At 46.1% G+C, this 23,928-nt stretch overlaps 9 protein-coding genes across 9 annotated transcripts; 4 read left to right on the top strand and 5 right to left on the bottom strand.

Moving 5' to 3' along the window:
* Positions 1–431: 431 nt before the first annotated feature.
* Positions 432–3,179, top strand: SAPINGB_P002247 (uncharacterized protein; the record flags this gene model as incomplete). The annotated part of the gene is made up of 1 exon (XM_031996966.1): positions 432–3,179. The coding sequence occupies one exon, from the start codon at positions 432–434 to the stop codon at positions 3,177–3,179; it is 2,748 nt and encodes a 915-aa protein (XP_031852857.1).
* A 71-nt stretch (positions 3,180–3,250) lies between these two features.
* Positions 3,251–4,123, bottom strand: SAPINGB_P002246 (uncharacterized protein; the record flags this gene model as incomplete). The annotated part of the gene is made up of 1 exon (XM_031996965.1): positions 3,251–4,123. One exon carries the CDS (start codon positions 4,121–4,123, stop codon positions 3,251–3,253), a length of 873 nt encoding a protein of 290 aa, XP_031852856.1.
* A 343-nt stretch (positions 4,124–4,466) lies between these two features.
* On the top strand, positions 4,467–7,483 carry SAPINGB_P002245 (uncharacterized protein; the record flags this gene model as incomplete). Its single annotated transcript, XM_031996964.1, has 4 exons — positions 4,467–4,517; positions 4,564–4,609; positions 4,673–4,760; positions 4,828–7,483. 4 exons carry the CDS (start codon positions 4,467–4,469, stop codon positions 7,481–7,483), a joined length of 2,841 nt encoding a protein of 946 aa, XP_031852855.1.
* Positions 7,484–7,689: 206 nt separating this feature from the next.
* SAPINGB_P002244 (uncharacterized protein) lies at positions 7,690–9,201 on the top strand (the record flags this gene model as incomplete). Its single annotated transcript, XM_031996963.1, has 1 exon — positions 7,690–9,201. The coding sequence occupies one exon, from the start codon at positions 7,690–7,692 to the stop codon at positions 9,199–9,201; it is 1,512 nt and encodes a 503-aa protein (XP_031852854.1).
* A 107-nt stretch (positions 9,202–9,308) lies between these two features.
* SAPINGB_P002243 (uncharacterized protein) lies at positions 9,309–11,837 on the bottom strand (the record flags this gene model as incomplete). Its single annotated transcript, XM_031996962.1, has 1 exon — positions 9,309–11,837. One exon carries the CDS (start codon positions 11,835–11,837, stop codon positions 9,309–9,311), a length of 2,529 nt encoding a protein of 842 aa, XP_031852853.1.
* A 486-nt stretch (positions 11,838–12,323) lies between these two features.
* Positions 12,324–15,149, bottom strand: SAPINGB_P002242 (uncharacterized protein; the record flags this gene model as incomplete). Its single annotated transcript, XM_031996961.1, has 1 exon — positions 12,324–15,149. One exon carries the CDS (start codon positions 15,147–15,149, stop codon positions 12,324–12,326), a length of 2,826 nt encoding a protein of 941 aa, XP_031852852.1.
* Positions 15,150–15,711: 562 nt separating this feature from the next.
* On the top strand, positions 15,712–17,388 carry SAPINGB_P002241 (uncharacterized protein; the record flags this gene model as incomplete). Its single annotated transcript, XM_031996960.1, has 1 exon — positions 15,712–17,388. One exon carries the CDS (start codon positions 15,712–15,714, stop codon positions 17,386–17,388), a length of 1,677 nt encoding a protein of 558 aa, XP_031852851.1.
* A 150-nt stretch (positions 17,389–17,538) lies between these two features.
* Positions 17,539–22,218, bottom strand: SAPINGB_P002240 (uncharacterized protein; the record flags this gene model as incomplete). The annotated part of the gene is made up of 1 exon (XM_031996959.1): positions 17,539–22,218. The coding sequence occupies one exon, from the start codon at positions 22,216–22,218 to the stop codon at positions 17,539–17,541; it is 4,680 nt and encodes a 1,559-aa protein (XP_031852850.1).
* A 139-nt stretch (positions 22,219–22,357) lies between these two features.
* On the bottom strand, positions 22,358–23,698 carry SAPINGB_P002239 (uncharacterized protein; the record flags this gene model as incomplete). The annotated part of the gene is made up of 1 exon (XM_031996958.1): positions 22,358–23,698. The coding sequence occupies one exon, from the start codon at positions 23,696–23,698 to the stop codon at positions 22,358–22,360; it is 1,341 nt and encodes a 446-aa protein (XP_031852849.1).
* Between the last annotated feature and the right edge of the window lie 230 nt (positions 23,699–23,928).

Genomic DNA, 23,928 nt, shown 5'->3' with positions numbered 1-23,928 from the left:
TTCTGGCAATCATGCTGGAATTCAAATGATTGCAAAACACGGGGGTTGAGTTTTTGCTAACCCACCTGTTACGCAGAATTCCTTTGACCAGTCAACTTTGGCTTAGGGTCATCATTGAACTTATCGACTAACTAAAAAGTACTTTTTTTTTTTCTTTCTTTCCATACTTACTTTAAAGTCAATGAAGTTGTGATTTGTAAACGTAGAAATATTTTATTTTTATTTTTATTTTTTAAATAATTTATTATTTTTTTTTTTACAAACAAAAAAAGTTTGACATCACCACCAAGTCTGCCTTTTTTTTTGTGCTCCTCCTCCTCTTGAGAAAACCAACGCTCCACCACCAAAAATAAAATAAAATAAAAAAACTTGCACTACCTATCTATATACAACTTAAACCACCAAAACCCCTACCGCAATCACATACAACCATGAGCGCCAACGTTCATGTACCGACGCCACCGAAACGGGTGAAGGTGTATGAGCAGATTAAGGACGAGTGGACAGACAAAGGCACTGGGTATTGTTCGGGTGAAATCACGCCGGACTCCAACGAACCTTACATCATTGTGCGCAGTGAAGAAAACCGCCACGAAATCTTGCTCAAAGAGCATATACGCGGCGAGATCCAGTTCCAAAAACAACAGGATTCACTTATTGTCTGGAGCAACGGCTCCAACACGGAGCTGGCTCTCAGTTTTCAGGAAGCCGATGGATGTATGAAGATTCTTGATTTCCTTGTTTTTGTTCAAAAGACTTTGGCGCAACACATTTCAATCACCATTATCACAAACACCGACGACGGTGAGATCTCGGAGCTCATCGCTGGCCCTGTTTTTTTCCCCCCGGACCCATGTGTGGGTAATCTTGCTGATGTTCACACCGCGATTGTGCACCTCGTGTCCTTTCAATTCTCACGTGAGCCCCTCTGCGCGTTTCTCACAGGTACTGACTATCTCAAAAAACTTGCACTTGTTTTTGACCAGGCTGAAGCAGCACGTAACCTCGATGAGCTTCACAAGCTTTGCTATATCATCAAGCTCTTGTTTGGCCTCAACGACTGCAAAATTGTTGAGCGTCTTATTGAAGATGGGGTTGTGATCGGTACCATTGGCGCTCTTGAGTACGACCCTGCGTTCCCTATATATAAGGCAAACCATCGCCAGTACTTTGACCCAAAGGAGATTTTCCGTGAAGTTATCCCCATCAATGATCCAGATGTGCGTATCAAAATCAAGCAAACTTATCGCTTGCATTTCCTTAAAGACGTGCTGGCGCGCCTATTTGAGGAATCCACAATCTCAATGATCACCTCTATGATTTACTTTAACCAAATGTCCGTTGTAATTGCCCTACAAAATAGTGACTACTTTCAACGACTCTTTGAAATCTACCAAGGCCCTTCATCCAAATCCAAGGTTGAACAGCGCCGTGAGGGTGTTCGTTTTATCCACAGCATGTTTTTTGTCACCAAGGGATTCCAGCCCCACCAAAAAAAACTTACCTTTAGTATTCTAGTCGAAAAGGGTATGTTTCCACAAATTGAGTTTGCCGTAGCAGATTCGGATCGGTCCATACGAATGCTTGGGACTGAACTGCTAACTGCTATGATTGAACTCGACCCAATACTGCTACGGTCCTACGCCAAGTCACAGACGGAAAATAATACCAATCCAGATAACCAATTCACGTTAATGGATACCCTGGTGGACCAATTCATCAACGACTCCGATATAGGCCTCAAATTCCAAACTCTCGAGTGTCTCAAATGTATGCTCGACAATCCTTTATGCAACCCTGCTATATTGGGTAGTTACGATGACAACTTTTTAACTCGCAGAATACCGGAAAATACAACTAACCTCTTGATAACCAAATTTTATGAACGATGCGGCAAAAAGATTTTTTCAGTATTAAAGGCTAGAGCAATAGACCAAAATGCTACAACTAAAACAACCACCACTGCTACCAATGGGCTGGCCCCGCCGGCGCAGCGGACACTCTATGAACATGTGTGCGACTTGGTTTCGTTTTGCATCCGGATGCACGGCGATAAATGTTGGGTCTGCAGTGTTGAAGAAGGTGCGTGGCCTGGGATTGCTGCGCTAATCCGAGGACATGGTTCACACACGGTACAGATCGCCGCTCTGCGGACGCTGCGACAAACTTTGGCTGTTAAATACCAGGCATATGGCCCCGAGTTGATTCGGAGTGGGTGCATCGACGCAATCATTGATGTGTTATTAAAAATGGGTAATAGAAACAACCTGGTTAATAGTGTTTGCTTGGAGCTATTAAACACAATTAAAAATTTGGATATATATCTGAATGCTCCGCAGATTTCTTTTGACCCTAACAGTGTAGGTGCATACCTGGTAAAAACGCGAAGAAACGATCTACGTGAGAAACTGGCGTTTGCTGGAACGGCACAGCAATTAGTAGAGACGGTCGATGTGTTGGAAGAGGCAGCAATAGCAGCTGCAAATGGATCGGTACCCGAAGAAGTCGCAGAAGCGGCAGCAGCTGCTACGGAGATTGCAGCAAGAGAAGCAACAGTAGCTGCAGCAATAGTAGCAGCAGCAGCAATGGAAGAAGCAGCTGCAGTAAAAGCGATGGAAAATGCGGCATCAGCAGCGGCGGCGGCGGCATCTGCAGCAGCAGCAGCAATAACGACCACGGCACCAACTATAGTGATAGCTTCACCAAGTCCCACAAGTCCCACAAGCCCAACCCCACCGGTATCTGTTTCGTCGAGTGACTACTGTAGTGAAAACAATATATTTACAACGGCAGAGGCGATTGCTTCTGCAGCTGCGACTGCAGTTGCGTCAGGAACTGGGGAACAGCCGCCACGGTTCCAACCGGGGCAAAACTTAGGTACCCAGCATCCGGAATACTTTGCTATAGCAGCAACAGGCGAGTTTAAGCCCAGTCTTGTTCCTTACGGAGATGATGACGAAGATGAAGATGAAGATGAAGAGGATGATGAAGATGAAGAAAATGAAGAGGAGACTGAAGAACAAGAAGAACAAACTCCACGGGTAATTCATAATAGTGAGCAATTTGGGTCCCGATCCAAGGTACAAAAGTCTCCACTCAAGAGAAAAGAATGCGACACACCACCTGAGCCTCGGAAAACAATCCAAGAGGACGAGCCTAGTATAGAGTGTAGTTTGTGAATAATAATACCTTTTTTTTTAAAAAAAAATTGAACAAAAATATGAATTTCTTTTTATTTAACTAAACAATCCTAAATTTTGTTTTTTCCACCATTCAAGTTTGACAAGACTTGCGGGTAAGAGTTGATAGCAGCAAAGTTTCCCATGCGCCATTGCGAAGCATCAACAACAAGGGTTGTTCCAGAAATATACTTTGCGGCATCAGAAAGCAAAAATACTGTGCCTTCTGCAATATCCTGGGGTTTGCCCATGGCTCCTAAAGGAATCTTGGACACCATTTCTTTAAGCTCTTCTTTGGGGACCAAACGATCCATGCCTTCAGTACCTTCAATAGCGCCTGGGCAAATGGTATTAGACCGGATCCCAAGAGGTCCCAGCTCGATTGCCATGTTATTTGAAAGAGCGTCGACGCCAGCTTTGGCCGCACAGGCATGTGATTGCATTGGAGTTCCAGCATAGTGAAGTCCTGCTGAAATAAAGAGATACACGCCCTTGGTCTTTCGGACGGCTTCAAAAGTGGCTTTAGCGGTATTATAGGAGCCAACCAAATCAATGTCGACTACAGTTTTAAATGCGTTTGTTGAAAGACCAGCAAATGGTGCCAGGAAATTCCCAGCAGCACCGGCAATGACAAAATCGATACGGCCGAGTTCACGCAAAGTACGTTCGACAGCCTTTTTAAGCAAACTCACATCACGTACATCAACACCACCAATACCCAGGACTTTTGCACCAGGACGAAGCTGTGCAATTTCTTGAGCTGCCTTTTCGGTGACTTCGACTCTGCGACCTATGATGGCGATATCGGCGCCTAGAAGAACAAGGGCCTGGGACTGGACACGGCCAATGGTGCCTGCACCACCAGTAATGAATGCGACTTTGCCTTTGAAAATGTCTTTTTTCCAGACAGAGGTATCAAGAAAGGATTTATCAAGAGAAGTCATTATTATTAAGATTTAAATGAATGAAAGAAGAAGAAGAAGAAGAAAAAAAAAAGGATTTTTTGTTGTTGGCGGTGGGGAGAGGAGTTTTATATAGACAGACTTTAACTAAGTTATTGCGGGGGAGGACGGGCATCTGTGAGCCTCAGCAGATACCCTCTTGGAGATTAAAGCCGAGGTTTAAAGTCACATTAAAGTCATATGATACCAACGTGACAAGCACGTGATTTATAGCCACTTTGTTGTTTATTTTGATTTTTCACGGCCCTTCCATCTTCTTTACTTTTATTTTCCTGTCAACACCAATCTTGGAGGTTCTCCTTACAATTATACTCAACAAATACCAATGGGAAATCCAAGTCCCAAGTACTCCAAGCCCGGCCAGGTCCTTGTGAAGGTGAGTCTTATATATTCTATCAGTTGGTATTTACTAACATTTTCAGATCAATGGCTCGTGGATTTCAAATGCACACACTCTTTTTGCGTCGTGTAAGTTTCCAAAAAAAAAAAAAAAACAGCCTTGGAATCCCTAACAACTAACAAGATCATTAGTGGCTTTCATTGGTGCCTTGATCACCGGCATAGCCCTTCATTATAAAAAAATCGTTCAGAATGAACATTATGGATTTCCTGATGAATGGTATGTTTTTTTTTTTTTTTTTTTTTTTCATTTTGCGCAATTTCCTATTTCTAACCATAGCCCTTAGGTTCCCTTCAGTTTCTGCAACCATTGGTGACAGATATCCCGAGCGTTCTGTTTTTATGATCTTCATTGCTATCACATCCGGTCCTCGATTCCTTCTTGTTGGCTTATTTTATCTTCTCGCTGCTAAGCCTAACTCGATTCGACCAAAAGTCCTTCTGGTGACTGGTCTCCTTCGCACAATTTCTTGCGGTGGATGGACCTATGTGACCTCAACCGACGACCACGACTGGCATGATATTTTCATGATCACCTATCTTGTTTTGACTCTTCCCTGGACTATCATTGGCATCAGTTTGACCCACTCTGATTCAAAGTCGCTTTTTTACCGCAAGGTTTTTGCTTCTTGCTTCTTTGGAACCTTGGTCCCCCTGATTTACTTTTTCATCCAGCACAAGGTCCACAAGATTGCAGGCGCATACACAATTTACGCCTTTTTTGAATGGTCTTTGTGTATCTTTGATGTGGCTTTTGATGCTGCCACTTTTTACGATTTCCAGGCTCTCGAACTTAGAATTGTTGACGTCAAGGGTGTTACTGATGCTACCCAGTACGCTGCCCCTACTAAGGCCAACCCTGCTCTCAAGAAGTTCCAGGGCATTAGCTTTTTCAGCTTCTTGGTTGGAGTCATCAATTCTTTTATTTTCTGGTCCGTTTTGACTTCCCTTCCTCTTCTCATTTGGTACTTCCCTCTTTGGTACATGGGAATTAGCGGCTACGAGGCTTTCCTTCTTTCCATTGTGGCCCCTGTTTTACTTTGTATCGGCCCGTTTTTGACTCTCTTTTCCACAGTCCCTCAATTGGCATACCTCGGAACTATAATTGGTGTTGCTTCTTTCTGGGCCCACAAACCAGAGCTTCGGCTTGAACTTGTTGGTATTGGTAGCGGCTTTGCCTTCATTGCTCTTGCAGTTCAATTTTGGAACATTTCATCCAAGCCTCTGCTTGGTCTTCACCGTGCAACCGCCTTTTCCATTGGTCTCTTGGCTAGTTCCATTGCAAAGTATGCCTTTTACACAAACAATCCCATCTGGCCCATCATGCACAAGGAAAACGGCGGTTGGAATGTTACTGGTATTGTTATTGGCGTGATTGGAGCAGTTTTGGTTACACGCCCCCAGATCCGACCCTCTCCTGCATCTACGGCTACTTCCAAGGAATCCGCTCTTGCGGCTGGCGCTGGTTTTGGTGGCTTGATTTTTGCACTTCACACTCTTCTTTCTGATTCCACGACCATTATGCTTTGGGGATGGGAAGGGTTCCCTGTGCGCGGACCTTTGGCCGTGCCACACGGACTCATCACTTTTGCCGTTATGGCGTTTGGAATTTACATTGGCATTACGAGACGCGCCTCTACAGGGTCATGGCCAGCTTACTTTTTGGGTTCGGCCGGCGCTTTTGTCATGTACACATGCCCTGGATGGATCGGATACATTGGCGGCATGATTTTGGCCGGATACTTGATGAGCATTGTGCCTGTCATTTTGGAATCTGCTGGCAGACACCATCCTGCTGCGTCGTTTGGGTTTGGTGCATTTGTGCTTGTGCTTTTGTACTTGGCGCATGTGTGGATTGTTGCATACGCCTTTGTCCCCGGTGGACCCTTGTTGCGGGAGCGCAGCGACATTGTTCTGATTCTGCAGCAGGTGGCCATTGGACTGGGTATCTTTTCTTATAGACGAATCAAGGTGTCTGCCAATACGGCCATCTCACAATCTGGATCGTCTGTGACTGCTGCTCTCACGAGCATTGCTTCACAGGCTTTCAAGACATTGACTGTTTTGCTTGCGATTAGCGCTGCCATTACATTTAAGCGTTTCCACCGGGATGCCCCTAAGCCGTATCACCCTGAGGAAAAGCTTATGACTGCTGCAATCTGGACGGTTCATTTTGGTCTTGACAATGACATGTGGGCTAGTGAGGGCCGTATGCGGGATGTTATCAATGAGCTTGAGATTGACGTTATTGGGTTTTTGGAGTCGGACACTCAGCGCGCCATTATGGGACATCGCGATTTGACGCAGCAGATTGCTGAGGAGCTTGGGTACTACAGCGATTTTGGACCCGGTCCCAATAAGCACACCTGGGGTTGTGCGCTTTTGTCCAAGTTCCCCATTCTCAATTCAACGCATCACTTGCTGCCGTCTCCTGTGGGAGAGCTTGCACCTGCAATCCACGCGACATTGGATGTTTACGGACAGCCTGTTGATGTTGTTGTTTTCCACAGTGGTCAAGAAGAAGACCCTGAGGACCGACGTTTACAGAGTCTTGGTGTTGCGGACATTATGCATGGCAGCTCAAATCCTCTTGTGCTGCTTTCTTATCTCGTGACCAAGCCTCTGGAGGGCAACTACAACACGTATGTAAGCGAGCATTCTGGTATGCACGATGTGGATCCTTCAGACTGGGATCGCTGGTGCCAATACATTTTGTACAAGAACATCAAGCGCACCGGATATGCACGTGTGAGCCGGTCGACCATCACGGACACAGAAATCCAGGTGGGCAAGTTTGTTGTTGGGGAGCCGGAGAACACAAGCAACAAACAGATTCCGGAGTCGCAGGTGCCTGAGGGTCGGCGGTTCCCAGCGCTGTTCCGTGGGGATGGCGTGCGGGGACACCGGTACCATGTGTTTGACGAGCCCCGGTACTTTGAGTGAAGCAGCCAAGGAGGAAGAAGTGGAGGAGGAAAGGATGAAGCAAGCCAGCAATCTTGGCAGGCAATGACATAAGCATTACATAATTATATACGCCTTTATAAAAGAAAGTTTTTGCGCCCTTTAAAAGAATCTTATCTTCCCCAATTAAAACTCACACCACCACCAATTAAAAGGGGATTACAAAAAGTTCAAAAAAACCAACTACAATGAAAACAATTAGCGTCGCCTGCAAGACCGTATTGCTGGCGATGGTTGCGGGGTCCGCGGCAGCGGCGTCCGGGACTGGTGCGGCAGCCACCGGTCTGGAACAAACGGTGTTTTCCGCAGTGAAGGACAAGCTGAGCGGGCTTTTCTGGAGGGTAGGGCAGCAGCCATTAGAAGAGGAGGTAGAAGAGGAAGTTAAAGAAAAAGAGGGGTACGTTCCGGACTGGTCGCAATATGAAGACGAGACGGTGCTGCGGTTTAACTGGACTACGGCGCGTGAGCGTAAGGCCTTTGTCGACGCCACCAAGACGCTTGTTTTGGATGTGTGGCGCGTGGGCAAGCACTCTGGCGACGTGAGGTTGCACCAGGCACGAGTTCCCAACCTGTTGCGATTGCTGCCTAAGTCATTGCGGCGCGCGGAGTCCCGACGGGTCATGATTGCTGACCTTGAACACGCAGTTCACAGCACCCAGCCAGAGTCACGCGAGGTGGTTGACTTTTCGACCAAAAGTTCGATGGACATTCAAACAGTGTCTGAACTGTTTTTCAGTGACTTCCGGTCGCTAGAATCGATTTACCAATGGCTCGACATTCTTGAGGAAACTTTCCCGGAACAGGTGCGCACAGAGGTCATTGGCAAGACACACGAAGGTAGAGATATCCGAGTGTATCACTTGTACTCTTCGCAGCGCAATGTATCTGGGAAAAAGAAGACGATTGTTATTACAGGAGGAACCCATGCACGTGAGTGGGTTTCTGTTTCTACAGTTCTGTACTCACTTTATACTTTGCTTGTTCATCATGGGTCTCGCGGTAATGGTGCAGGAGGAGAGGATAATATTCTTGATAAGCTTGATTTCTTGATTGTGCCTGTGCTCAACCCAGACGGATACGTATACACATGGGAACATGACCGGTTGTGGCGCAAGAACCGCCAGGATACTGGTGTGCCTTTGTGTCGGGGAATTGACATTGACTCGTCATTCCCGTATCACTGGAAACCATCGATGGGTACGCCATGCAGCGAGGGCTACGCAGGGCAGGCTGCTTTGGAGGCCGAAGAGGCTCGCGCATTTACGAAATATATTAATGCGACTTCTGAACGTCACCAGTACTTCGGGTACCTTGACTGGCACTCATACTCGCAGACGATTCTGCACCCGTACGGATACTCGTGCAAGGAAACACCTCGGGACGCCGAGAACCTGCTTGAGCTTGCGTACGGTATGGCGCGAGCTATTCGGTGGTCATCTGGGAAGATGTACTCCGTACTGCCGTCGTGCGAGGATCGGGAGTATGATCCTGACGATAGCGAGGGTGGATGTGCGCTAGACTACATGTATAAGATGCATGCTATTTGGGCGCTGCAGATTAAGCTACGAGACACCGGGAACCATGGGTTTTTGTTGCCCAAGAAGTTTATTGTGCCGGTTGGGGAGGAGATTTTCAGTGCATTAAGGTACTTTTGTGATTTTATTTTGAATCCGGAGGATGAGTCTTATGGGTCGAATTAGGAGAAATGGATAACTAAAAAAATGGATCAAAAATAAAAAAAAAATAAAAAAAAAATATGTATAAACAAACTTCACATTGAAAAAACTTTCATTTTTTTTCATTTTTTTCATGCAATTTCTTTAGTTTCTGGAAGCTCGTAGTCCTCATTGGAGGCTTCTTTATTGGATTGACTTGACCATGGCTTTGCACAAGCCCAAGCAGTCAGGGCATAAAGAAGACCCACAATTATGAGGTTTATGGCGGATCTTAAGGTTTCTCTAAAGGCAAAGACTGAGTAATTAAGGACTTGTTTCCGGCTGAGAATGTCGAGGATCCAGAGGACTGTTGAAGGGACGTAAGCGCCGGTAGGAAGGAAATGTAAACGGGCGGTGCCATCTGCAGAGAGAAAAATGTTATTTCTGAGAACGAGAAGTTCATAAGAACAAGATCCGACGGCAATCAGAGCGGCCGACACGTAATGCTGGGAGGAGGAGGAGATGTTTGTTGGAGTGCGGAAGGCCACATAGGTGGCTATGACGATGATGGCCAAAATATGGTGGATAGCGGAGGAGTAAGTGGACCCTCGAATGGCCGCCATCTGCGGGTAAGGAGAGAACTGGAAAGTTGTTTTGGGAGTGATTGAGAGCATAGGCATTTTGAAATAGAAGGCAAAGGAGAGGAAAACATAGCTTGCAGCGGCCATAGCGGCAGCGGCACACCCGGTTTGGGTCCAGAAGCGGGAAGGCTGGGAGTTGAGGAGAGTTGAGGGGAGTTGAGGAGGAGTAGAAGAAGTGGTTGACGATGGGAGAGTTTTCCAAGCATAGAAAAGCAGGGCTAGCAGAACAAAATAGTCATCTGCAAGTCCCGGAATTCTGGGTACGACCACAACAAAGGCGACCAATGCAATTATTACGGCACGCAGCAAGTGTGCAGTTTTAGGCGCAAGAATGACGAGTGAAGCCACGGTGTCATCGGAAGGTAGTGGTGAGAGAATGAATGCAGGGAGGATGGACCAAAACAAGGTTTTTGTGACGAGAGGGTCTGCAGGAATCCATGAGGGAGATGCAGGGTTGGAAAGAGCAACAGTCAAAAGGGTTGGGAGTACTAATGCACGAGCCAGAACAAGGAGATAAGCTGAGTAGGAGTAGTTGTTCGAGGGAGAGGGAAGCGATCGGACGACGGAAAAGATATGAGCAGTCACCCAAGATGTAATGAGCAAACGCTCGACGATTTCACCGGCAAAGGAGTCTGGGTGGGAATTAAAGGCTGTGAGTGCACCGAGGAGAAGCAAAAGAGTTGTTGCACCTTTGGATTCAGTAAGAAGAGCAGTGTTAAGATTTTGATCAATTTGTTTACGGGAAACAATTGCGACAAACAAGGCGATTTGAAAGAGCAGACCATATTCGAGAGGCAAAAAAGCTCTAGGAAGATTTGCAATGTGGGATGTACGATCAGCCAAAAAGGCATAACCACAAGCGGCCGAGACAGTAGCAACCACGGAGCCTGTGAAAATAAGGGCTCGAGAGGTACTTGCAAAAGTCCAAGCCAGAACAATTGTCAGGAGCACTGATGTGAAGGTGGCAGCTACGAAGAATCTTGGAAAGACCGATTTCGAAGGAGGATATGGGACACAGCAGGTATGTGAGCCCTTGGGCAGAATATTTCTGCACATATGGTTCATAATGATATCTTTTTGAAGATAGATTGCACGGTTGACATAATGGAGGCCAATGCGATCGTAAATACCCAAGTGTGTCTCACCTCCGATTTCATTGAGCACAGGGACGTACGAGACCTTCCATTCTGGAGAGGCAACTGCTGGTCCAAAGCCATGCTGGTCGCGGGTGTAATTGAATGCCTCATCTGTATACTTGAGCATTTGCGAAATGTATTCTGGAGTAATGACATTAACGCGGGTCGGATCGAGCATTGCAAAGTTGGGAAGTAAGGTCGGAATGTAATAGACCTCGTCAAAGGAGTTTGGAACGCGTTCCTGGAGAACATTGATGAAATTATCAAGAGATCGTTTAAAACCTGGCATGACTTCATGACGGGGTTCAAACATTGCATGCCAGAGACCAGTAGTCACATAGAGGTAGGTTCTGGGTGTATAGTTTGGATCTGTATTGAGTTTCCTCGAGTCTGTGGTAGTTTCTGATTGAGCATACCCCACCTGAGCTTGGTGTTTGATTCTGCCCATGGCATCAGTACGGTTGAGGTACGGATCCCAGTAAAGTTTGAATGTGATACCGTCGATTATTGTTTGGTGGTTACCGTGGACATTATCATCTTGGAACAATTTCCTGTTTGCAGCATTGACAAATGCCCAATAGACCATGCGCGCAGTGGAATCACCTAGAAAGGCCATGATGTCACCGGGACGTAAACATGACTGGAGCGCAGCGAGATCCGGGAACTCTTTGAGGTGACAGCTTGGTGGGGCCCAATATTGTGGTGTTGGGTCACGAGTGTCAATGTATCTTCCCCGTCGCAGAATCCCATCACAGGAAGAAGAGGAAGAAGTCCTTTGGAGCCGTGCTGCCTGGTCTGATACGGCGAGTCTTGTTGGCTTGTGAAGAAAGGCAAAGACCAAAGGTAAGGTCAGGAGGGTTGCCAGAATGGCCAGTGGAGATGCCAAAAGTTTGCGGAGACGCATTTTCTAGAGAAGATGTCAATATTTATATATATATATATATATATATATATATATATAATATTTTATGATGTATGTATAAATATTGATGATGTGGTCAGAACAAAAAAAAAAAAAAAAAAAGAAACCAATGACCAAGTAAAAGTGAAAATAAAAGAAATTTCTTTAAATTTAATTAAGGAGGCTTAAAAATTTAAATCAACAATTTAAAATCATCCCCCTTAACGATAATAAAAATAAACTTGATTGATTAATATAATATAATATAATATAATATAATATAATATAATATAATATAATATAATATAATATAATATAATATAATCTAATTCAATTTAACTTAACTTAACTTAACTTAACTTAACTTAACTTAATTTAATTTAATTTAATTTAATTTAATTCTATGATCCTTTATTATTTTTATTTTTATTTTTATTTAAAGTTTTTATTATTCATTTCTTGGCTAGCGCAAGTTGACGCCAAGTAAGCTCACAATTTTTCTCCAAATTCCTCCTTTCCCACTTCCAGTTCTTCTTTCCTACCCTCAGGTACCTCAAACACTCCAGTATACGGTCCCGCAGCAACTAACGAAACAATCACACAAATTGTCCCGGCCAGAACCAAATTCGCTGCCGTCCGAAGACTCTCCCAAGGTATCGCAAAAAACCTACTCGACTCATATAAATCACCAACTCCAAATAACGTCCCTCGCAGCAGCGCAGGAACAACAGTCCCAACTGGAATAATCCGCAACTGTGTCGTCATGTTGCCAGCAAGTAACAAGTGCCGTCTCAATAGTAGCAGCTCGTATGAGAAGCTCGCCAGTCCCGTACACACACTTGAATACCTCAGCGTGGCAGACATCAGATTCGATGACGTATGCCTTTGCGCAACACGTACCCGGACTCCAGCGTAACCAGCAAACGTCGCCAGTGCTAAAATAACATGCACTGCCAGTGGGTACCGACTGGCCCTCATCTCTGCAATCACAGATGCTGGCTGTATTTCTGCTGAAGTCGATGGTGTGAAGGTTAGTTTCGGGTCCTCTATGCAAAAAACATGAAGAACAAACAACAGGTTCGCCACCACCGCCAACAACACTGGAGGAACTGCTGTCCAGATCCACTTTGGTACTTTCTTTTTGAGAGAATTCAATTTACTCTCTGTCTTCATGTGAACAAACCAACAAACTGCAATCGCAGCAAACGCATCCCAATAATCTCCCAATACAATCCGCGCAACTACTGAGTGTCTTGTGTGGACCTCTGGTTCCATCTCGTATGTCTGTGTTTGACCGTCGTCACCTACAACCGTTGCAATCACTTTCGTCACCACCGTTACGTGTGCGCGTCGCACTAATCCCCAATACGCAGACGCCCCCAAAAGAGCAAGCATTGCAGTCTGCGCAAGTACTCCCTGCCGGCGAACTAGTGACACCCGACTCACCGCTACAACAGCTGCAGTCAGCGAGTACCAAAATACCGACGAAATGGCAAGTGGATACAGTTTTGGGTCAATGATATACCCCAAGTACGACGGCATTGAGTCTTCGCTAACAGGAACAGGCCATGGGCCTAAAGCCATAGACAAAACTACCGGCAAAAGCGCCGCACGTGCCACGCGGCTGGCATAATAACGTAACGCAGCCTTTGCTGGCAGTTCACTAACAATTCCACCCAACTCAACTAGTGAGGCAAACAGCCAGCACGAGTACAGCAACCGGCAAGCCACGGCACCCTCCGAGTGTGACCGGCGAATATCTGCTCCAGCAACATTAAAAATCACTAGCAGCGCGGTGGCCAGGCCCTTCAACTCTTTAAGCAGGATTTTCCAGTGACTTGAATGTGTTGGAGACTCTGTCATAGAGATAAAAACGGCGCCAGCAAATAAATGCAAAAGAATAACCAATAGGGGCATAGAAAAGACCCGCGGAGATTTTGCAAAACGGCCGGTGCGGTCCGCGTAATAAGCCAAGCAAGCAACACAAATAGCCGTTCCAACGGCTACACTTGCACGCGGGTACTTGTATACCCGAAGTAGCAAGGTGACAAGTCCTCCCAAAAATAATACTTTAAATGGAGGCCATACAGAAGGCTCGCGTGGATATGGTGTGCAACAGGTTGTTCCGTCTGTGACGGCCCTGTTTGGATTCTGCTCGCTGACGCGTCCATTACACATGTGGTTCAAGAGCAAATTCTTTTGCAAAAATGGTGCACTTGTTGAGTAGTGCAGTCCAATCATGTCGTAGAGCCCAAGATGCGAGCTCCCGCCAATCTCGTTGAATACCGGGACATAATGAATTGATACTTCAATATCACCATCGACAGGAGAAGCCCGCTTAGCTCGCTTGTATGTTGCCCCAGCCCCAGCTCCCATGTAAGCCCTCGGGCCCTTTGCATAACCTTTACCCGACCAGGAACGATCATACCCAAACACTTCATCTGAGTACTGTAACATGCGCCGAATAACTCCTGGTGTGATTTGATCAATTCGAGAAGGATCAAGCAATGGGAAATAAGTAACCATGGTGGGGCCAAAATATACAGCCTCGAAGGCATCATCGGCACGCGTCTTCATTACATTGACAAACTCATCTAAAGAAGCCTTGAACCCTTCAAACACATGCTCCTCCCCGGAATCAAACATGGCGTGCCACAGTCCTGTGGTAGCGTACATGTAGGTTTTAGGCACGTAGTTTGGGTCCTTGTTAAATTCAATCAAAATGTCATTAACAGGTGCATCGCGGCCCAACTGTGCAATGTCACGCACGTGCTGCGATGACTCTGAGTTGTTGAGAAACGGGTCCCAAAAGAGTCTTACAGTGATGCCATCGCGTGTCCAGAAGTGATTACCATGAATGTTTCCGTCAGACCACACATGTTTGTCGAGTGTACTAACCATGGCCCAGTATAGTTGGCGAGCAGTCGAGTCTCCGTAGAAAATCACTTGGTCTCCGGGTCGCAGGCACGTTTGTAGTGCTGTCAGGTCCGCATAGTCACGCATTACGCAACCCTCGGGGGCCCACACGGTGGGACTGGCGGTTGTGTAGCCGTCGTCGAGGAATCTACCTGAGCGCAAGATCGAGTCGCATCGGAACGGGTTGCGGGTGTCGAATGGGCTTGTAAGGTTTGCGGTGGAGGATTTCATAAAGTAAAAGGCCGAGGAGACAAGCGGACCAACACCAAGAAGAAGTACGAGCAAAACGTAGGCCGCTGCAGCTAGGAGTACCACCGAGCCCAGGAGAACTGACCGCGGACTGTGGCAGTGCGCAATTGCAAAGACACGTCTGCGCAGCACTCGCAACAAGTGGAGCATTTTGTGGAGCAAATTATCGATAGGGTTGTGTAGGTAGTAATTAATAAATTAAGTTGTTGATTTTCTAAAAGGAGGGGAGGGTTGGTGGAAGGTTCAAAGTGGTTAAGTAATGTGGCATGCAAGTTACTTTAATAATTGCGTGCGTGTTGTCAAAAATTCTCTCGAGGAAATAAAGAAAAAAAAAACTAAAAATAAAAACAAACAAAAGTTAGTTACTGAGGGGTAAATTTAAGGTTACAGTAAAATTACCAGGTAAATTAAAATAAGTTTCTTAAGTTACCAATTATTTTCTTACCTGGTATGAATATTAACTTACTTTGTAACTTTAATTCTCCTCTTTTATTTTTATTTTTATTTTTATTTTTATTTTTATTTTTTTTCCAAATTTTAAAAATACCTCGCGTATATAAAAAAAAAAAAAAAAAATTTAAAAAAATTTAAAAAAATTAAAAAAATTAAAAAAAAATTAAAAATGCCTATAAAACCTCCAAAAACCTTCTCACCAAAATTAACAAAATTTTCCAAAATCACCGCTCGTTCTTCTTAAAAAAAAAACCCCTCAATGATCCGGATCGTCCTTAGGCCCTGCTCACAAAAACAGGCCTTTCTCCGGTCTCTTCGACCACAACTGGTCCGTAGACTCTCGACTTCACATCCAACTTTCATTAACAATAACGGCCATCCACCACTCCCGCCGCTCGTACCACCTCATGCTCATCTGCTCCCACCAGACCCAACTGCGGCAGTTTCTCAAGACCTTTCTCAACAACATTCATCTAGTTTGGACAGAGATCTTTTTCTTAGAGAACAGGAACTTCATAAACTTCACTCAGAAACTTTACTCCCACCAATAGCTGATCCTTTTGATTTATCCATCCATAACCAACCACAACCAGATCCCTTTTCTGCTGCAGAAGCAGCCGCAACTGCAGCTGCCATCTCTTCATCGCCTATTCATCAACCCTTCACGCCATCGTATGAACCTGTCGATCATAACACTAAGCTCCTCGATGATTCCTATAACTATGACGCAATGCCCTTTGAGGAACTGCTTGAGCAGTTTGAACAAGAACCATCACCATTCCAAGAAACCCATTCTTCATCTTCGCTAGGCCATACCATCGTTATTCAACAGCAGCCCGCACAAGAACATTCGTCTCCATGCCTTACCCCGAACCGCCTTTTTAACCATTCATGTGGCCTCGAGTTATCTTATGCCATTGGCGGCTACGCCTACCACACATCCAAAAACCCCTCTCGCAAAACCCTCATGGAATCTCTCCCAGATTACCTACTTTCCCCGCTCACAGGCAATTACGCTCTCCTCGATAATAAAACCCCCATCTCACTGGGCCGCGGAGATCACTCATGTCCAGAGTCTGAACTCCAGCATCTCGCTTCTATCAACGATGTCCCCGTCGAGGCTTACGACAAGGTTGAGGTCGCCGGCGTTACCTCTCTGGGCTGCGGCGAAGACTCTGTAGTTGGTTCCTCTCAGATCTTGGCCCTCGCTGACGGTGTTTCTGGCTGGAACCTCAAAACCGGAGGCCATGCTGCCCTTTGGTCCCGCCTGATTCTTCACAAAACTCTCACCCATTTTGTCCAGCTATTCAACTCTACAGCCCCAGATTTGCTGGCCGAAAAAGGTGCCGCCCCGACCCCGGGCTCTAAGCTTCAGTCCTCTAATGAGCTCCACGTGTCCAAGGCTCTTAACCAGGCTTTTTACGAAACAAAAGACCTACTGGCTGCTCAGCAAGAGTCCGGATCTTCTACAATCATCCTTGCAGCAATGGATACTGTTGACAAGGAACTTCACATTGTCCATATTGGCGACTCGTGTATTTGGATCTTTAGAGATCGCCAGGTCCTCTACACTGTCGACCATGGCCTCAAAACTGGCTGCCCGAAACAGCTCGGAACAAACTCAAAAGCTCCTCCTTCAGAAATCGATGAGCCTACAACCCTCCGTGTTCAACCTGACGACATCATCCTAATGTGCTCAGACGGCCTCTCAGATAACCTGTTTATAGGAGAAATCACAGAAACCCTCTTTAAAGGCTTTGATCGTGGAGGCCTTCAGGCAGCCGCAGACGACCTTATTCATCTCGCCACCGACCGCTCGTTTGACAATTTTGCTGTTTGTCCCTACCAACTCAATGCTTCGCCTTTTTCTACAGGCGGTGGCAAAAGTGACGACATTTCAGTTCTCGTCGCTCAGGTCGTTCCTACAACCGTTTAGACATAATAATACTCAATTTATCTTGCATGGTGTTTTTTTTTATTTTATTTTAATTTTATTTATTTACATTTTTTGTTATTCTTCTTCAAATTTTATTTCTTTTTTTCAAATATATATACAGTCAATAAACTAGTTCATTTTCAAGATATTTTACTCCTGGTAAACTGCAGTCATGGCAGCACCAACTGGACCAGCCTGGCCAGTCCACTCGTCAAACTGAGCCACGCCCTGATACACCAACATGTCCCGGCCACCAATCGTCGCGTAGCCCTGCGCCTTGGCCTTCTCAGCCAACGGAGTCACCACGGGCATGTAAGCCACGTCCAAAAAGTACTTGCTACTAGAACCTCCCAATGCTGAATTGGCCCCTCCCGAGAGAATCCCGTCAACCAGCCGTGCCAGCTTCTCATCGAGCGGCGCACTCGCGGGGACACAACTCACAACAGCCTCCGCTCGCTTTCCACCATACTCTTCTTCACTAACAACAACCTTAACACCATACTCCGCGGGGAAAGCTGCTGCAACTTCTCGAGCACTAGCCTCCGTTCTGTTCACAAGGTAAATGGTCCCGTATCCAATTGCATGGAGCGCCTCAATGGCAGCACGCGAAGTCCCGCCAGCTCCAATCACAACACCAGCAACATCGCCAGACTTCTTGCCGCCGCTCAAGCCAATTGCTTCAAACGACTTGACAATTCCAATCCAGTCTGTATTGTCACCTTTAAACTTGCCATTTCCCAACGGGATAATTGTATTCACCGCTCCAATAGCCTTAGCGGCTGGGGTCAATTCACTCAAAAATGGCAGCACAGCAAGCTTAAGAGGGATCGTCACTGAAGCTCCGCCAAACTTGTCTCCAAGCTCACCAATCTTTGCAAACACCTCCTCAGCGCTCTCCGTAGCAAGATAAGAGTATTGGTGAGGTATGTTCAATGCCTTGTACAACGCATTATGGAGGGCAGGTGACCGTGATTGAGCCGCAGGTCCTCCACAAACAAAAAATTCCTTGGCAGGCAGCCCGCCAATCGCAGCAAGTGCACCGTTAATCTCCCGCACCGTCAGCTGTCCAGGTGCAGCTGCAATTGGGAAGCTCTCATGAGTCACAGGTGTCAAAACCTCGTTAAGCACCCTTGAAAGCTTGCCGGCCTCGCCCATGTTAATTGCAACAAATGGCTTGCGCGTGTGCACCGAACGGAACTGCTCAAGAGCAATATTGTCCTGAAGGTTCTTGGCTGTTCCAACAAACTTGATAACATCGCCAACAGTAAGCGCCCGCTGGTAGTAGTCCTCCCAAAGTGCACTCGTCCATCCGTGCTTGCCAGCAGTATCGTGGTGAGAAGCAATCACCTTACTGTATCCCTTGTCCTTGACCAAACTGTCAACAAATCCAACAGGCCAAGTCAATTCCAAGTCAACGTATTCAACTCCTAACTTGTAAGCCAAGCGAATCAGCTTTTCAGCCTCTTCCTCGCCATCGTCGGGGAACTTGCCACCTTGCGACTTGGTTCGCACGGTAAAAATAATGGGCAAGTCAGTATTCAGGCGAATAAATCCAACCTGCTCAGCAACATATTCCAAGCTCCAGTTCTTGAGTAAGTCAACGCGAAGCTCAACAGCACTTGATCCTTCAAGAGATTCCTTAAGTCCAGCAAAATCACGCACGTCACCAAAAGTCAAGCAAACAAATGCAGAACGGCCCTTGGGCACATCGGGCAAGCCACGGGTGCCTGTAATAGTCTTCAAGAACAAGTCAAGAGAGCGGTGCACGCTAGCACTCTCGCTAGAGTTGCTAAAGTTGGAAGCAAAGTAAAAGTAATTGGAGCACTCAAAGTACCACTGCTCGCGGCGCTTCCACACACTGAAAATGTCGCTTGTATAAGCTGGACGTGTCTTGTCAACCTCCAAGTACGAAACAATGTTCTCAATGTTGCGGTGAACGTGCAAAACAATACGTCCAGAAGCCATGTACTCCTTCAAAATTGTGCGGGCCTCAGGGGTCTCAACAATACCACCGCCACAAGCCGCAACCCAGCCGCGCGGGTGCTTCTCCAAAAACTCGCGCAAAACAGTAAGCTCCTCATTGCGGAAACCTTCCCAGCCAGATTCCTTGATAATTTCAGGAATTGACTTTTCAAGCTTAGCCTCGAGGTACTGATCCAAGTCAACAAACTTAAGTCCAAGTGAAGTCGCAACCCATTGTCCCATAAAGGTCTTGCCAGCACCGCGCATACCAACAACAACAATTGTCTTGTCCTCATTGGGTGTGCGACGGTGCTCTTGGGCCTGTGCAACAGTATCTTCATAAGCATCAAGACCAACCTTAAATACACGGTTCAAAATGTCCCACCAGCCGGGCCAAGTCTTTTCAACACATCTGCGCTCCTTGATCAATACAGGTTCAGGAAGTGCACTTGCCAACAAACTGAAACTCATCGCAACACGGTGGTCATCATATGTGCTAACACCGCCCTTGGGAACAGTAAGCTTATCAATTTCAACACCATCAATCTCAAGACCATCAGCATGCTCACGCGTGGTAACACCAAACTTGGCAAGCTCGTGGATCATGGCGTCAATTCGATTGCATTCCTTGACACGTTGGTTGGCAATACCGTAAATTCGGGTAGTCTTGTTTTCTCCGTCTTTAGCAACAGCAGCCAAAACAGCAGCAGTCAAAAAGGCATCAGTCATAGGCTCCATATCAATCATGGGGATGGACTTGAGGGTATTTACAGGAGGTCCTGTAACCGTAGTAGAAGTAGCAGTTTGAATAACCTCACAGCCCATGGGTCGTAAAACATCAACAGCAAAACGAGCATCACCTTGCAACGACGACGAGCCAATGTTGGGGACAGTAACGCTAGTACCGCTAATGGCAGCAAAGGCCAAGGGGTATGTGGCAGAACTAGCATCAGACTCAATCACGTATTCAGCTGGATTCTTGTAAGTGGCCTTGGGGATGTGGTAAACATGACCCTCACCCTTGGTCACCTTGACACCAAAAGTCTCCATCATGGCAATCGTCATGTCAATGTAGAGTTGGGAAATGGGCTTGCCGCCAACAAGCGAAAGAGTAACAGGATTTTCGGCATAAGGCGCGCACATTAAAATAGAAGAAACGTACTGCGAAGAAACTGTAGCCTTGAGCTCAATGAGACCTCCCTTAAAGCCCAGGCCAGCCTTGATTTTAAGAGGCAAAGACCCCGTTGACTCCTGGAACTCAACCTTGCTGCCATTCTCGCGCAATGAATCAACAAGAGGACCAATGGGTCTTTGCTTCATCCGAGCATTACCGGTGAGAACCACATGGTCAGCTTCAGAAGAAGGCTGCACAAGTGTAGCCACAGTGGTCAAGAAGCGCGAAGCGGTGCCGGCGTTGCCAAGGTAGATTTCAGAGCTGGGGGCCTTGAACTTACCGCCATTGCCCTCGACCACAAGAATCTCACCATGATTTTCCCAGTTGACCTTGGTGCCACCAAGAACTTGCACAGCATTGAGCATGTGCTCAGTGTCGTCAGAGTGTAAAAGATTGGAGATACGACACACACCCTCACCAAGCGAAGCAAGGACAAGAGCACGGTTAGAAATGGACTTGGAGCCAGGGGGTATAACACTGACGGATTCTGGGGCATTTTTAAAGGAGCCAACCAAGAAAGATTCAGAAAGAACGGTACGGATAACATCATCGGAAACCTTGGTAGCCTGTTTTTCAAGAGTCTTGCCGATGCGAGTAAGCATGACAATTTTCTTAACATTACCGTCATTCTTCTTGTCAACATTCATAATGTCAAGAAGCTGATCCACTGGAGTAGAAATGTTGCGGGAGCGGCGGCGGACAATGGCATCATTGGGAGTAATGGGGAGCTCGTAAGCAGCCAAACATTTGGACAAGCGAGCAACAGCACCGTCGGAAAGGTGACCCAAAAAGCGGGCAACCTCAGCCTCCAAGACCATACCGATGGAAACGCACTCGCCGTGCAAAATGTGAGGAGTGAGGATGGCTTCGTAGGCGTGGCCAATAGTGTGGCCAAAGTTGAGCAGATTTCGGAGACCGCCTTCACGCTCGTCCAAAGTAACGACCTCGGCTTTGATGGAAGCCGATCCGTAAACGATTTTACGCACAATCTCAATAATGGGCTCGAGATCAACGCGGCCATCTTTACGCTCTTTAATGTACTTTAAAAGAATCTCATTGTTGTTTTCAAGTTCGATGAACTTTTCCTCATCCCACATAGCGGCGGTTTTGATGACTTCGGCAAGACCATTAATGAATTCTCGTTCAGGAAGAGTCTCAAGGAAGGTCAGGTCCATGAAGATAAATTTTGGCTGCCAAAAAGCGCCAATAAGGTTTTTGCCGAGAGGAGTATCAACAGCAGTCTTGCCGCCAATTGACGAGTCAACCATGGCTAGAAGAGTTGTGGGGATCTGAACAAAGCGAACACCGCGCATAAAAGTGGCAGCAACATAACCGATCATGTCGCCAATGACACCCCCGCCAATCGCCAGAATGACGGTGTCACGGGTGCATCGCTCCTTGAGTAAGAAGTCTTCAATTTCAGCCTTGGTGGTGCGGTTTTTCGAAGACTCACCAGGAGGAATGATGTACTTAAGCAGGCGTGACGAAGAGTTGGAATCCTTGATGGCTTGCGCAAACTCTGCCTCGAGACGTTGAACATGGCCAAACTTAAAGATATTGTCGTCAGAAATGAGCACGTAGGTGGTGGATTTGAGCTCTTTCAGAACAGTCGACACAATATGGCTTGAAAAATGGTAGCCAATGTGGATGGACTCGGTGCCCAAGATGGAGATCTTGGTAATTTCAGAAGTCATTGTTGGTGGTGGTGAAAAAAAAAAAAAAAAGTGTGGTAAATAGGAAAGTAAAGAGTCATTAGTAAAAAAATTTTTTATTTTTATATTTTTTTTATTTTTCAATTAAAAATTAAAATTAACATCCAGGTTCGAACTGAGATTACATAAATACAAGACCCATGATGACAGCCGCAAGGCTAAGTCCAAAAATGGGAGCACTAACGGCGCCAGCGCCATTGCTGGAATTAAGACTCGGGCTAGACTTGGCCGGAGACATAGAGGGGATGGACGCAGATGCAGAGGCAGATGCCCAGGCTGACGCAGTAGCCCAGGCTGACGCAGTAGCCCAAGCAGACGCAGTTGCCCAGGCTGATGCAGTGGCTTCGGGAGCCACCTGTCCTGGTGGAACAGCAGATCCAGGAGGGACCATGGTATCGATCGAGGAAGGAACCATGGTTTCAGCTGACGAGAGCATGGAAGGGACAAATGGAGTAACTACAATGGTTTCAGTAGTACAAGGACCACTAGAGTGAGGACAAGAAACGGTAAAGGTGGTAATGGGTTCGGCAGTAGACACATAGAATGAAGAAGTGATTGTGCCCGGGAGAATAAAGGTGGTGTTAGGAAGAGAGTGGGTGTAAATGCTTGTAATTGCAGAGGGATGAGCACTGGCAATACTGTTGGGGTATGTTGTAAAGGTAGAGTTAATTACAGGGGTAGTTGAATAGGTAGAGTTAATTACAGGGACAGTTGAATAAGTAGAGTTGGACAAAGGTCTAGTAGTGGAAAGGTTCCAGTGAGAAGTGGAGATGGAGGTAGGCAAGGTGACAGAAGTGGTTGTAGTGCATGGAGTGTTGTAAGTGGCATTCAAGGCCGAGCTAGAAGTGACAGCTGGAGAAGAGTAAGAAGTAGTAGCTGGAGCAGAAACGGAGCACACAGTGTAAGTGAAAGTTTTGGTGATTGTTCTACCAGCAGTATAGATGCAACTTTCAGTTACATAAATAATCTTTCCATCGGTGCGGGTGATAAAAGTACCATTTAAAGAGGGGAATCTAGTAGCAATGGGCTGGGAAGTAATAGACTCAGTCAAGATGGCTTGAGTAGCAGACTGGGGAAAGTCAGTAGATAGTGAGGCCTGAGTCACATTGAGGGGTTGTGCAAAAGCTGAAACTGTGTTCATGGCTGGAGCCAACGTGAGAGTGGTATAAGCGTCACTGTAAGTACTGTTGACCAAGTAGATTGACGTCAAAGTGACCGGATCAACTTGAGTCATGTCAGTGGCAAAGATCTCCGGATTTATACTCAAGTAGATTCCGTCTGTTTGTGTAGCATTAGAGCTATCAACTAAAATAGGGGATGCGGTTTCCAATGAAAGAGAATACTGTTCTGGAGTGTTGTCAAAAGTTGCAGAGATTTCGGCAAGAGTTGAAAAAATCATTTCTGCCCAAACGGCAGAAGATGAAATCAAAACTAGTAGGTATCTCAGGTAGCTCAATTGCATTTTTTTTTCTTTTTTTTGAGGGGGGAATTTTTTCAGTTTTCAAAATGGACTTTTTTATTGATATTTATAGACGACCTGGATCGTCTGGGTATGTTTCTTTTAGTGAAACATCTCATCAAATCAACAAGCGGCCGAAAAAAAATTTTTTTTTTTAAAATATCAGGGGAGAATGAAAATAAATATAAAGCGGTCATGGTATTCATTTTGCGTCATCGTCTTGCAAGTCGGTT

The sequence above is a fragment of the Magnusiomyces paraingens genome (assembly GCF_902498895.1).
Source record: "Magnusiomyces paraingens strain CBS 517.90 genome assembly, contig: contig2, whole genome shotgun sequence".
In the NCBI taxonomy this organism is placed as follows: domain Eukaryota; kingdom Fungi; phylum Ascomycota; class Dipodascomycetes; order Dipodascales; family Dipodascaceae; genus Magnusiomyces; species Magnusiomyces paraingens.
This window is presented reverse-complemented; position numbering and strand designations above follow the sequence as displayed.